Source organism: Euprymna scolopes, chromosome 10 (assembly GCF_053919585.1).
Source record: "Euprymna scolopes isolate OS-2025 chromosome 10, ASM5391958v1, whole genome shotgun sequence".
Lineage (NCBI taxonomy): Eukaryota > Metazoa > Mollusca > Cephalopoda > Sepiida > Sepiolidae > Euprymna > Euprymna scolopes.
The window spans coordinates 108,326,445-108,338,850 of NC_136491.1; the positions used below are offsets into that span (position 1 = coordinate 108,326,445).

At 34.1% G+C, this 12,406-nt stretch overlaps 1 protein-coding gene and 1 pseudogene across 1 annotated transcript; one reads left to right on the forward strand and one right to left on the reverse strand.

The window, feature by feature from the left end:
* Nucleotides 1-5,441: 5,441 nt before the first annotated feature.
* On the reverse strand, nt 5,442-5,562 carry LOC145286792 (U11 spliceosomal RNA; annotated as a pseudogene).
* A 3,311-nt stretch (nt 5,563-8,873) lies between these two features.
* LOC145286527 (uncharacterized) lies at nt 8,874-12,192 on the forward strand. The gene is made up of 4 exons (XM_080135422.1): nt 8,874-9,320; nt 9,858-10,689; nt 10,817-10,899; nt 12,172-12,192. The coding sequence occupies exons 1-4, from the start codon at nt 8,874-8,876 to the stop codon at nt 12,190-12,192; spliced, it is 1,383 nt and encodes a 460-aa protein (XP_079991548.1).
* Nucleotides 12,193-12,406: the final 214 nt, after the last annotated feature.

Here is a 12,406-nt window from a genome sequence, read left to right on the forward strand (position 1 = left end):
AAGTGCTTTCCTTTTACTGTCAAGACCAGATTAAAGGAATTCAATTTGCGAAGATATGTTGCAAGACGCAAGCCAATGATTTCTGTAAATAACAGAAAGCGCCATTTAGATTCGTCAAATGCAATGGATATCATGACCCTTCATATTGATAAAAAGTACTTTTTAACGACGAAAGCAAGTCCAATAGGCTAGGCAGTGATGATAAGCAGTACGTCTATCGGAGAAAAGACGAAGAATTTAATCGTAGTTGCTCAGTTTCAACACTGCAAGGTGGTGGAGGTTCAGTTTTGGTGTGGGACATTATTAGTACCAATGGTCCAAGGCCCATAGTTCGCTTGCAAGGTCGAATTAATTCGAGCAAGTACATTAATATGTTGACTGAGTATTTTCTACCCTACTTTAGTCGGAATTTGGATAATGATCCCATCTTCATGCAGGATAATGCTCCAATTCACACAGCTGGCAATATCAAGAGGTTCCTGGAAGAGCATGATATTCCGTGTTTTGATTGGCCTGCACAATCTCCAGACCTCAATCCTATCGAAAACGCATGCAACAGCTACGCAATGATAAAATTTCAAATTTGGAAGTATTTGGACAAAAATTAAAGAAAAGTGATATGTCCTTTCTCCGGAGTATTGCTGCAGTCTAATTCAAGGAATTTCCAGAAAATTGCAGGCTGTCATATTGTAGAAGGGCTATGCTACTAAATGATAACAAGTTCATTCTGTTCCTGTTGTATTTGTGTTGCATTAATGTCCTAGAGTTACATTTAAACAACAATTTTCCATTGTGCGGACTTTCTTTTTGCCTCCTCAATTTTATTTTTTTTTAATTGACGTGGACACTAGAATATTTCAATTAAAAGTCAAATACAAACAAGTAAAATTATAGAAGAATAAAAGGCCAATCAAAGGAACTATAGGTTGTTTAAACAGTTACATTAAATTTAGTTTAAATTTGCCGGTTTTGAAAAAAAATACAAGTGTGGACTTTCTTTTTAGCGTCTGTGTATATATAAAGAGAAAGAGTGGACAATTTCTCATGCGTATACAGGTCTTCGAAATGTGGAGGCATTTATTACAAGATATAGAAAGTAGAGGAGGTTGAACCAATTTTGGTATTACAATGGTAAAAGAGAGTGCTTTATCTATTGTTTTAATAAATCTAAGAGAATCAATATTTTTATCTCTAGAGTTCTTTCTTTAAAATTCATTAGTTTTTGGATTGGGTTATGTTCTCACATCATCTAATTTCATTGTTCTAATTAATTGCAATTTAAAACTAAGTAAATGACGAACCTCTTACTTTACTTCATATTTAACGACTGACTGGTATGAAAATAGTGGGGATTGACTGGCGGGAGTTTGTTACTGGTCAACTCAAGCAGGGTGATCTTTCAGAAAATATATACTCTGGAGAAAACTCAAACATCTACGGAAGCAAGATTCAAAACAAATCTTATAGAATGGAAAGGTATGTTATAAACAGACCATCGAAAAGGAACTTAACAAAACAACAAAAACAATTAGTGTGGATTGGATTATTCGGACTATTGTCTTCAATACCAAGATGTGAATGGCAGTCCTATTATTATTTCCATTCCAGGTGTTCCACTGAGCTTCAATCTATGGTTCTCCTCTCTAAAACATTCACAACAAAAACTCGTCTACATATAACCACTAGCAATTTTACCTTTCACTCTACTCAAATCTAAGCAAAACTACTATGCGCAAAGTTTCTCTCCTAGAAATGTCCGTCTGTGAAACGCAATATCACTTGGCTACTTTTCAGCTGACTACAATATGGTCGTACTTAATTCGAATATAAATAAATTAGCTGAGCAGCTTTCTTAAATAATCAAATTCTACGCAGTCAACACCATCATTACCAACTATCACGGGTTTGTTTCACCGTTCAACTGACATATTTAACAGCTATCCGCGAGTTGCTTTTGGTTTTTTTATAAGTGGTGCCTCCTTTGTGAATAGAAATGTAGTCCGATTAATCTGAAATAATACAAAATATAAATCCTTATCTAAATAATTCCGAAACAACAATTGAAATATATGGCCACCATAAACCAAAACCAACAGTTCAATGTCCAAGTATTACTCGTAAAATTTAACGATCGACGAACGAACTAAAATGTCTGGCCTAAAACATTTCAGACACTCCTCAGTTCTGCCAGCGTGTTGTCCCCAGTGCTGTCACTGATGTTGTCAACTCGTGATGTCGTAAAACAAATTCTATATTCTCAGTTGGCAAGTTCACACCAAAATGGTGGCACAGATACACATAGACACAAAGATACGAAGATACAATTTAAAGAAATCGCTAAACCTGTCCGATCATAACAGATCGACTGTAAAACCTAATGATTTGTAAGGTTCTTTGAAGAAGAGACTCGCTCCTAATTAAAATACTGAATGCACAAAAAAAAAGATTAAAAATAAATAAATAAATAAAATAAAGCGCGGAAAAAAGCCGGTGCTAGGACAAGCCGTTGGTCTATCTTAGAAGTCGTGTCTAGACATATGTCAAATTTTGGTTAGGTTAGAGTTAGCTTTAAGTTGTTCCAAATGTAAAACAAATGCCACTGTGGAACGCATCGGGAATAGTGGACAGATATCTGTGTGAGACAGAAATATAAGCGAAACAATTATTGTATTCAGATAATTTATTAGTTGAATTGATTCCATTCTCTTGATCTATCTAGTAATACGATAGCTTGTGTGTTATAGTGTGTGCCATTCTTACATCTTTTTTCTGCCGAGTGATTATCGTTTAATTGTTATGTCCTTTCATTTCTTGTAATTTTACCAAGAATTTTTCATAAGTTTTGGTTTCGGTTTCGATTATAGCTGAAGCAGCTGAAGCTGGTCTGCTAGAACATAGCAAACAAAAACAAAAACTGAAAAAAAGCCCTAAAAACAAAAAAAAATGACCCCCCCCCAAATCCAAAAACTGAAACCTCCAAATTTTAAGCTAACTATCCCCTCTCCGAAAAGTAGTGTCATTGTCGACTGGCACCACATCGAATTGTCGAGAAGGGCTAAGGAAGATGGAAAGAACCAAGGAGAGAAAGAGCTAACAAGACATCAAATGGATAAGGGCAAAGAAGTTAGGAACTTTTGGGAGGCTTATTGCCACTGAAATTCCAGTGATGCCGAATGATCATTGCCAGCAAAAATTAATGGTAAACGGCTGCTGTGATAACGGAAAATAACTTGCAATTATTATTGAAAACTGTGGAGAGAACTGGTAATGAGAGTAGCCTTATTGTTACTCAAACTCCAGGCAAAAGAACTAATTATTGTAAATTAGTAATCTCCAATGATGGCCTGTGTGAGAACTCCTAGTGAGTACAAATCTATATATCTATAAAAATGAAAATCTCTGTCTGTATGTATATGTGTCTGTGTACATTTCCCTAACAAATAACTGTGCCAATTTTCTACAAACTCGAGATTTGACATAAGGAGTATTGAGATTTGGGAAAATCTTTTTAATCGATTTTAGGCCAGAAATTTGGCTTTCAAGAGGCCAGAGTTGAATGATGTGACCTTTGAAAACTCTACCAAACTCCTCGACCAGTTTTTTTGGTCTACACACTTGAAATTTTAAAAGTAAGTTACTTGGACATGGATCAACATTTTTAATTTGATTTTGAGCCCAAAAAATAAATGTTAAAAGGTCAAAATTGGGGTCAAAGTTATAAAATATTTTACATCTGTGGTCTCTACCAAATTACTCAGCCAATTTCTGGTCTAAACAATTGAAATTTTACATAAAGAGTATTCAGAAATTGGGAAGCTTTTTAATCGGTTTGGGCCGAAAATTTGAGCTGCCAAGGGGTCAAACGTCAAAAGATTTGACGTTTTCGGTATCTAGCAAACTACTCAGCCAATTTTTGATATAAACATTTGAAATTTATTCATAACGGGGATTCAGACATGCGGCAAGCATTATAATCAGGTTTGAGGCGAAAATTTGGCTGACAAAAGGTCAAAGTTGAAAGAGCTGACCTTTCCAGATTCTACCAAACTCCTCCGCCAATTTTGAGTCTAAAGATTTAAAATTTTAGATGTAGGTAACTTGGACATGGGTAAAAACTTAGTATTTTGATTTGAGACCAAAATAATAAATGTTAAAGGGCTAAAAATTTGAACGAAAGTAAAATAAAATGACCTCTGCGGTCTCTACGAAATTACGCAGACGAATTTTGGTCTAAACATTTGAAATTTTAAAGTGTATTCACACGTAGGGCAAGTTATGAACAGTGCATAGGGCTTGAGCAAAGCCAGGCTGATCTGGTAATAATAATAATAATAATAATAATAATAATAATAATATGCCAATCCAAGTAAGAAGACCGGATGTCATAATTACTAACAAGAATGAAAATTCAGTCAGATCATATGCTTTATCCGTTGCAGCCGATCGTCAAATGTGTTTTTCAGTCACTGTAATTTCTAAAAAATGAACTTTTATCATTGCCTCGATATATACACTTCGCAGCGAAATAAAACACATACACAGCTCGTTATAAAATATTTTGTTTATTTAAAATAACCTTTTCGATTTCAGAATGGCAGTTATGACATTAGTGACGGCGTACGTGGCGGGATTGGTGTGTTTTGCAGTGGGGAAAATATGTCGCTTAGTTTGCCCGACGTAGGCACTTTCCTGTTCTTTATCTGTCCCTCTATTTTATTGGCACAGATGACGTCAAAATATTCCACCGCGCATTGTCTTAAAATGTTGGTTAGTGTCGCTGACTTAATAACCGGGGATTCTACGTACTTCATTTTGACTTCTTTGACGTCATTCCCGGGCACCTGCATCCAAGATCTTACCGACTTTCCCTTGACGTCATTCCTGGGCATCTGGATTATCTAACAGTTCCAGTCGACAACAGAGTGAATACTAAGGAGAAGGAGAAGAGGAACAAATACACAAAACAATCCTGGGAGCTGAAAGTTATATGGAAGATGAAGAAAGTCACGATAACACCAATAATAATAGGAACACTAGAGAAAATGCCGAAAAACTTATAAAAAAGCATGAGAAAGACTGGAATCAGATGGTTGAGAAAATACAGCTGGTAACAATTATGAAAACTGTTGAAATATTAAGAAGAACCCTTGAATGCAGAGACTAATACACATGAGGATTTTAAGTAGGACGACATCTTGTGTGAATGTGGTAGTATAGTGATTACAGGCTATAGCTAGGATTAGCATAGTGAACAAAGGTACAGTGACAAGGATGACTACAGACCCCCCCCCATGTCTAATTTTTCTTAATTTTTTGTTTTTGTAAATAAATCAAAATTTTACCAATAAACGACCCCTCAGATTTGGCAGGAAAACCGCAACATCGTGGCTTATAGATTAGACTACTACAAACTCAAAAAAAGTCTAATTTTTGTTTTAAATTCGGGCGCCGTGCTAAATGAGCTACAGCTGCCGTGCGTTTATAAAAATTGTCCTCGGAATCTCTTGATGCAATTCCGCTCAGCGAAGCAGATGCCGAGTGCCAGTTATGGCAAGGGCTATAGGAGCGGATTTACTCTTGCGCGCCCACAATATGTACGAATCAGACGTGACCGCACTTACCGCTTTCGCTTGTTTGCATATTTCTATAACAAATCTAGGATAATTAAATATCCCTACCATAAGCAATGTAATTATCTCCTCAAAATCAACATTTTATATGATTTAAAAACTTAAATCATATGTAGATTTTGTACTTTATTTATTTTATTTGTAAATAATTCAACTTTATTCGGCAACAACGAAATGTTTTTGATGCTAACAAGGGAAGTAACTTTGTATTCATAAATAAAATTATTTCGTCGTTGCGTTTTACGTTTATGATTTTGTTTAGACAAGCAAAAAAAAAAAAAAAAAAAAAGAAAATGAAATCGGTGAAACGTATTTATAGGCCGTCGGCCCAGAGTGAAAATTCTTAATTTTAATGAGATGTAAAAGGGGTGGGCATGATTTTTGGATATAATATGTATAAAATCATAAGAAACATGGAAAAAAATTTCACAAGCAAGATTATGGTGCATTAATAAATAATTTTAATGCACAAAAAAATGCTAACTGTTAAGTTGCCTTCGTACAAAAAAGTAGTCATTCAGAATACTTCTTTTATTTACTCCTTACAATCTTCATATGGCTGCCTCCAGTGAAGAAGAAATGTTTGTAAACAAAGACAAAAAAGAGTGCGTTATGTGCATATTTCCAACTAAAACATTGAATGTTAGATCTTTTACGCTTTTTTACGCGCTTTTTAGAATATGTTAAAAAATGGAAAGGTTTACATGGACCACAAGCAGAAATTGCGAAAAACTTTGACTTAAGCTGTGATTCAACTGAAATACCACCTCGTGTTGGGTTTCACCAAACTTGTTATGCACGTTTCACGGATTATCAGAAAATTGAAAGAATTCAGAAAAAAACTAGAAAAGAATACTGATAACGTTTTCGAAGGTAAGTTTAAGCTTTTAATAATTTTTATTTTTATTGATACGTATTTGGAAAGAGACAATTTTTCTTATACTCCCTCTATTCACTTAGGCAAGTACGTGTGAACTGAACAGCATGAAAAATTTTATGGTAGGAAAAAATGGATTTAGAGTAACATTTCGTATATAAATTTAATGGAAAATCATCCTCCATTTCCTGGAGACTATTGTTAATTTTTTTTTTACCATTAACCCTAAGTCTGAGTGCCAAGATTGTAATTTACCCCCTCCTCTCCCAATAAAAAAACGCACAGAATTTATCTTCACTAGAAAAAAGGTCAACACCTCTAAATTCTAAAATATATTTATTCAATTTAATTGATTTTTAATTTTTTTTTTTTTTTTTTTTTTTGTAAACTTCTAAGTTGTACAATCTTTTTTCTTCTCGGGGGAGGGAGCGATTTAAATGAGGGTGTTAATCTACATTAATATCTTTTCAAACAATTGAATATGTACATAAAAGTTGGCATCTGTTTTAGAAAATTTCGCTTGTAAAGAAAACAAAAAAAAACTAGAGTTTATTTCTATTTACTTGCCTCCCCCACGAGAACATAGATACAAAACAGGGTTTTATTGTGGGTAAAATTTAGTTCACCAAAAATGTATTCTGATTGGAACAAAAATTACAATTGCCTCAGTTTAGAAAGATTTCTCCTTCACAAATCTGAAACAAAAGATAACCTGTATTATCAGAATAAAGGGTACACTTTGCTCTTAGCCAAATGCTGTTACTATTTAACAGTTTTCATAATTTCAATAATTTTAGCTATTGGTTTTAATCTGGAAATGTTTCATTTCTTTTATGATTCTAAATATAGATACAACTGTCTATGGTACCATTTCTTGATTCTAGCACTTCCACAATCAGTCACTTGACAATCTATTCCATTAACCTTTATCCTCGTGTGGCTTTTAGCCTTGATAAGTGGTAACTCACTAGTAAAATAAAGTGCATTGCATATTGAATTTACCTACCAATTCCAATGATAAATATATTGCATGATTTTGTAAACATCCCTTGGTCCGATTAATAATGAGTCACCAGACGATTTAATTGTAGAATGTAAATTAATAACATACAATTTTTTCACAGAAGTTTTATCAGCACTATACAAAAAAAATCTTAAATTTTTAATGAAATGTTTTGGATTTATGAAATAATGATTGGATATTTTTAATTTGAACTTTTCCATATACTTTGTTATTTCAAATGCATATTAAACTCCTAAATATATTTATTTTTACAGGGTCCCCATCTCAAGAAAACATTGATGCGACTACTGCCGAAAATGATGATCCACCAGCTAAAAAAAGACGGGTTCTTCGTTCCAATTTTGATCGACCATCTTTGCCAGCTAGATCAGAGCATATTTTACCAGATGTTTGCATACTATGCAAAAAAGTAAAAACTATAGTGTACTAAGGATCTGGCAAAAGAAACAGGGAAAAACTTGTCAGATGTTCGACAATAGAAGCTGCTAATTTAAAACGAGCAGCAGAAGAAAATGAAAATGAATCACTCCTCATGCAAATAAGGAATAAAGATTGTGTAGCAATCGAAGTGAAATATCATAACTCATCAAAATCTACCATAGGTTATTTACCCGTAATTGATGTTAGCCCCACAGAAATGGATACAGTCCTTACAATTCTAAAAAAAAGCATTGACATTGCAGATCAACTCAAGTTAGAGTCTCTTGTTATTGTAATGGATCAAGCAATCTATTCAAAGGCACAATTAATTAGATGGAGAAATCCATATTTCATGAAGAGATTGGTGATTCGACTTGGTGCTTTTCATACAGCAATGTCCTTTCTTGGGTGTTTGGGAAAGCGTTTTCGTGATGCCGGGCTTCAAGATATTCTAATAGAATCAGAAGTTGTTGCTGTAGGCTCAATAAATGGAGTTTTCACAGGTAGACACTATAACAGAGCAGTTAGAGCCCATAAATTAGTGGCCGAAGCAATGCAGCATATGCGTTTGACAACCTATTTAAACAGCATTCCTGAAGAAAAGGCAGAAAAAGTGAAGCATTTAATGACATCCTTGTCACAATCATTCCCAGGACCTCAGTATGAAGAAATTCTGAAGGGAGAACATTTTCAAAGTTTTCTATCATCCTATGAAGAATTTATACAGGTTGGCAACAAAAAGCAAACTTTTGCATTCTGGAGTTCTTATATTGACATTGTAGAAATTCTTTTACTTTTCCTTAGAGGTATTCGAGAGTCAAACTGGGAACTTCACTTGGCAAGTGTTAGACAGATGTTACCTTGGGTGTTTGCATATGACCATGTAAATTATAGCAGATACCTTCCAGTTTACTGGTTGGAGATGTCTAATCTCGCTAATACTCATCCAGTGATATATACACAATGCATTGGAGGAGATTTTGCTGTTCAAAGAAGCTCAAATGCCTTTGCTAAAATTCCTTGTGACCAAACCATCGAACAAACTGCTAATCGTGATTCAAAAACAAAAGGTGGTATGACAGGCTTCAGCACAAACAAGAGAGCCGTCAACAGGTGGATATGGTCCCATCATGCGAGAGGGTCTATTACCCATGAATGTGAAACTATGGCTGGCAAAGGAGAACGAAGTGGAACACGATCAGATCTTTTACATAGTCGGATGAAACATGATAAGCTTGCTATTGGAAAGATAATAGACACAGTAAACAGTATGTTTAATCCATTTGAGTATGAACCAGCTGAGTTGATCCATATTGCATCAGGATTAGTTGCGACACAAGATGTTCAAAATGATCTGCAATTTGCTAAGGCAAGGGGCGAATCAGAATTTGAAAATTTCTGTGGGCAGCGTCTACAAACGGGAGAAGTTGATTTTTTTGCCCCGATGAAAAGAATGAATTTAAAAACATTCTCCAGTATGTCTAAAAAATCAAATCATCATGTCCACGGAAAGGATATCACTTTGGAAGCAGATAGAAATCTCCTAGCAAGATTGGTTGTGATTGGTAGAATCCGGAACATTAATCTTCAAGAATTACTGTCATATTCCTTAGGTCCATTACCATTGTCCCTTGCAAATTCACATGGATCGTTGGTTAAAACTAATAAAGCAAACTTACTTCATGCTTTAGAAAGCCATGCTAACAATCCTATTGTTGAGAACCCTATAGTAGGTGGCATATATATAGTGGATGGTATGTCGCTGATACACCAATTAAATTTGAACAAATTACAAGGAGAGAAAACATTTCTTAATCTTGCTCTTGTTATTTTGAAAAGTTTAGTGAACAGGGCAAAATCGAATCATTCTAAAGAAATTCATTTTGTTACTGATACATACCAGCAGATCTCTATAAAAAATATCGAGAGGGATAAAAGAGCTGCTACTAGCTCTCAGATAAGAATCCATGGTCAGCTCCTTCCTCAGCAATGGAAGAAATTTCTTTCAAATGGAGAGAATAAAAAGTCCTTAATAGAATTCTTGGATGAAGCATGGTCTAATGTTTCAACATCAGAGCTTAGAGGAGTGAAGGTATTCTTGGCGCATAACAAGAAATGTCATTCCTTCTCACCTGGAAAAGAGGCAAGTGATATTGTCATCCGGTTAGAAGAGACAAAACTTTGTAGCTCACAAGAAGAAGCTGATACACGGATTTATTTGCATGCTTCTTTTGCAGCCAACACTAGTACGGATGTAATCATTATGAGTCCTGATACCGATGTGTTTGTAATTGGAGTTTCTTTACAAAATCTTATTCCCGCACATTTATACTTCCACACAGGAAGAGGAACAAATTTGCGAACAATAGACATCAAGATGATAAAAGACAACATTGGAGAGTCTGTCAGTCAAGCCTTGATTGGTCTACATTGTCTTACAGGATGTGATAGTGTCAGTTCATTTTACGGAAAGGGCAAAAAGAAAGCACTTAGTTTATTACTGAGAGAGAATGAGTTTTGTTACGCATTCAGTGATCTTGGTAATGAATTTTATGTGAAACCAGACACAGCAAAATCATTGGAAATGTTTGTTTGCAGGTTGTATGGCCAACAAAATGTCACAAGTGTTAATGAAGCCAGATACAACATGTTTAGATTCCAAAGAAAATTGGAAATCACAATGCCTCCAAATCAAGATGCCCTGAGTGAACACATCAAGCGAGCTAACTATCAAGCAGGTACGTTTTATAAATATTTAATTTCCAATTATATGTAAAAATTAAATATATGGAGTTTCATTGTTATTTGCTTATTAGAAAGGATGAAAATTATTCAATATTAATGTTAATTTCTTTCTTTTTTCAGGTGTCTATAAAAGGAGCCTCCATGCAAATCCTGATATACCATCCTCTGATTGTCATGGATGGAAGATAGAAAATGGAGATTTAGTAATCCATTGGATGAATCTTCTTCCTGCTCCAGACAGTTTAATGGATTTAATTAACTGCTCTGTCAAATGTAAAAAAAGTCATTGTAAAGACGTTAACATTTGTACATGTCTCCAAAACAGGGTCCCATGCACAGATATGTGCAAGTGTGCAAGAGATTCTTGTTATAAAATTAGTAAAAACATTGGACATGATGATGATGACACTGATGATGGTTATGACGACGACGATGATGATGAAGTGGCATAAGCAGTGATCAGTTTTAAATAAAAGCATATATGATCTTATTTACTAACATGTTGTTTGTTTAACTTTCATTAAAAATGCCTTTTTGTCCTTTAAATCTGTGTTATTATTCATAGATTCAAAAAAATACTTTTTAATGAAAATTGACAAACATTGTATATTTTACCAAGTTGATGTGTATAAAAAATGACACAAAATCGCAGCTCTACCTCAGGTTTAAACGACCTTGTTACATACAAAATATAGCAATAGATTTGTATGACTAATAATATTGGTAGACTATAGGTGTCTCTACATGAGAAATATCAAAATGTAAATCTATTTCTTTAGTTATCCACAGAAAAGATTGAAGTTGTTTCAAATAAGATGTTTGAAAAAAGCTTTTTTAGAAAAATATTCCCTATTTTGAAGCATAGTAAATATATTAAGTCCAATATTTATGTATTAAATGATGAAGAAATAAATTGGGAATAAAATGTGCTAAACTAGATGTCTGTATTGTTATCGGTTTGTGTGCTACTAAGGTTTAAGCAAGTCATAATGTTCTATTTGATGATTGTCGGCCATCTTTAAATATGGCCGCCGTTTTCATTAATGCGCAACATTTGTGCTTGTGAAAAAAAATATGATGTTCAGGAGTCTATTGGCATTCATTTGACACCATTTTTTCTTCCACCCCCAACCGAGGTCACAGAATCAAAAATCTAGAGGGATTTTGACCTTTGGGCCCATAGCCTATTACTTATCCCAACCAATTCCGGTTTTGAAAGTCGCAGGAAATAAACAATGTTAGTTAATTTGAAGATGTCTTTACTCAATCTAAACCCCTGATTATATGTAAAAAAAAAAAAAAATCAAATTTACCAAATAAATTTAATTTTAAATTTCACAATTTCGCTTCATTTTGCACATTTTTTTTGTTGTTGTAAAATTAATAAGTTGTCTAAAAATTGGCTGCGCGTATTAAGTTATTATTAGTAGCAGTATTAGTATTATTTTATTTTCGTATTATTTTCCTTTTTTCAGCGGATTATTATCGAATGGTAACTAATCCTCCAGATTATCAAAAACAATTTTAAAAGTCAATATTTAACATATTTTAACGGGTGCTTCGTTTCTACAAACTTCTAGTAAATCGATCTTCCATTTTGACAGAATCGGCTATTTCCGGCTAAATTTTTCGAATTTAGCCGTTTTAAAAAGCAGTTTTACCCTAAAAAAGGATTTAAAAGAGGTTACATTCGCGAAATTTTGTCGAAAA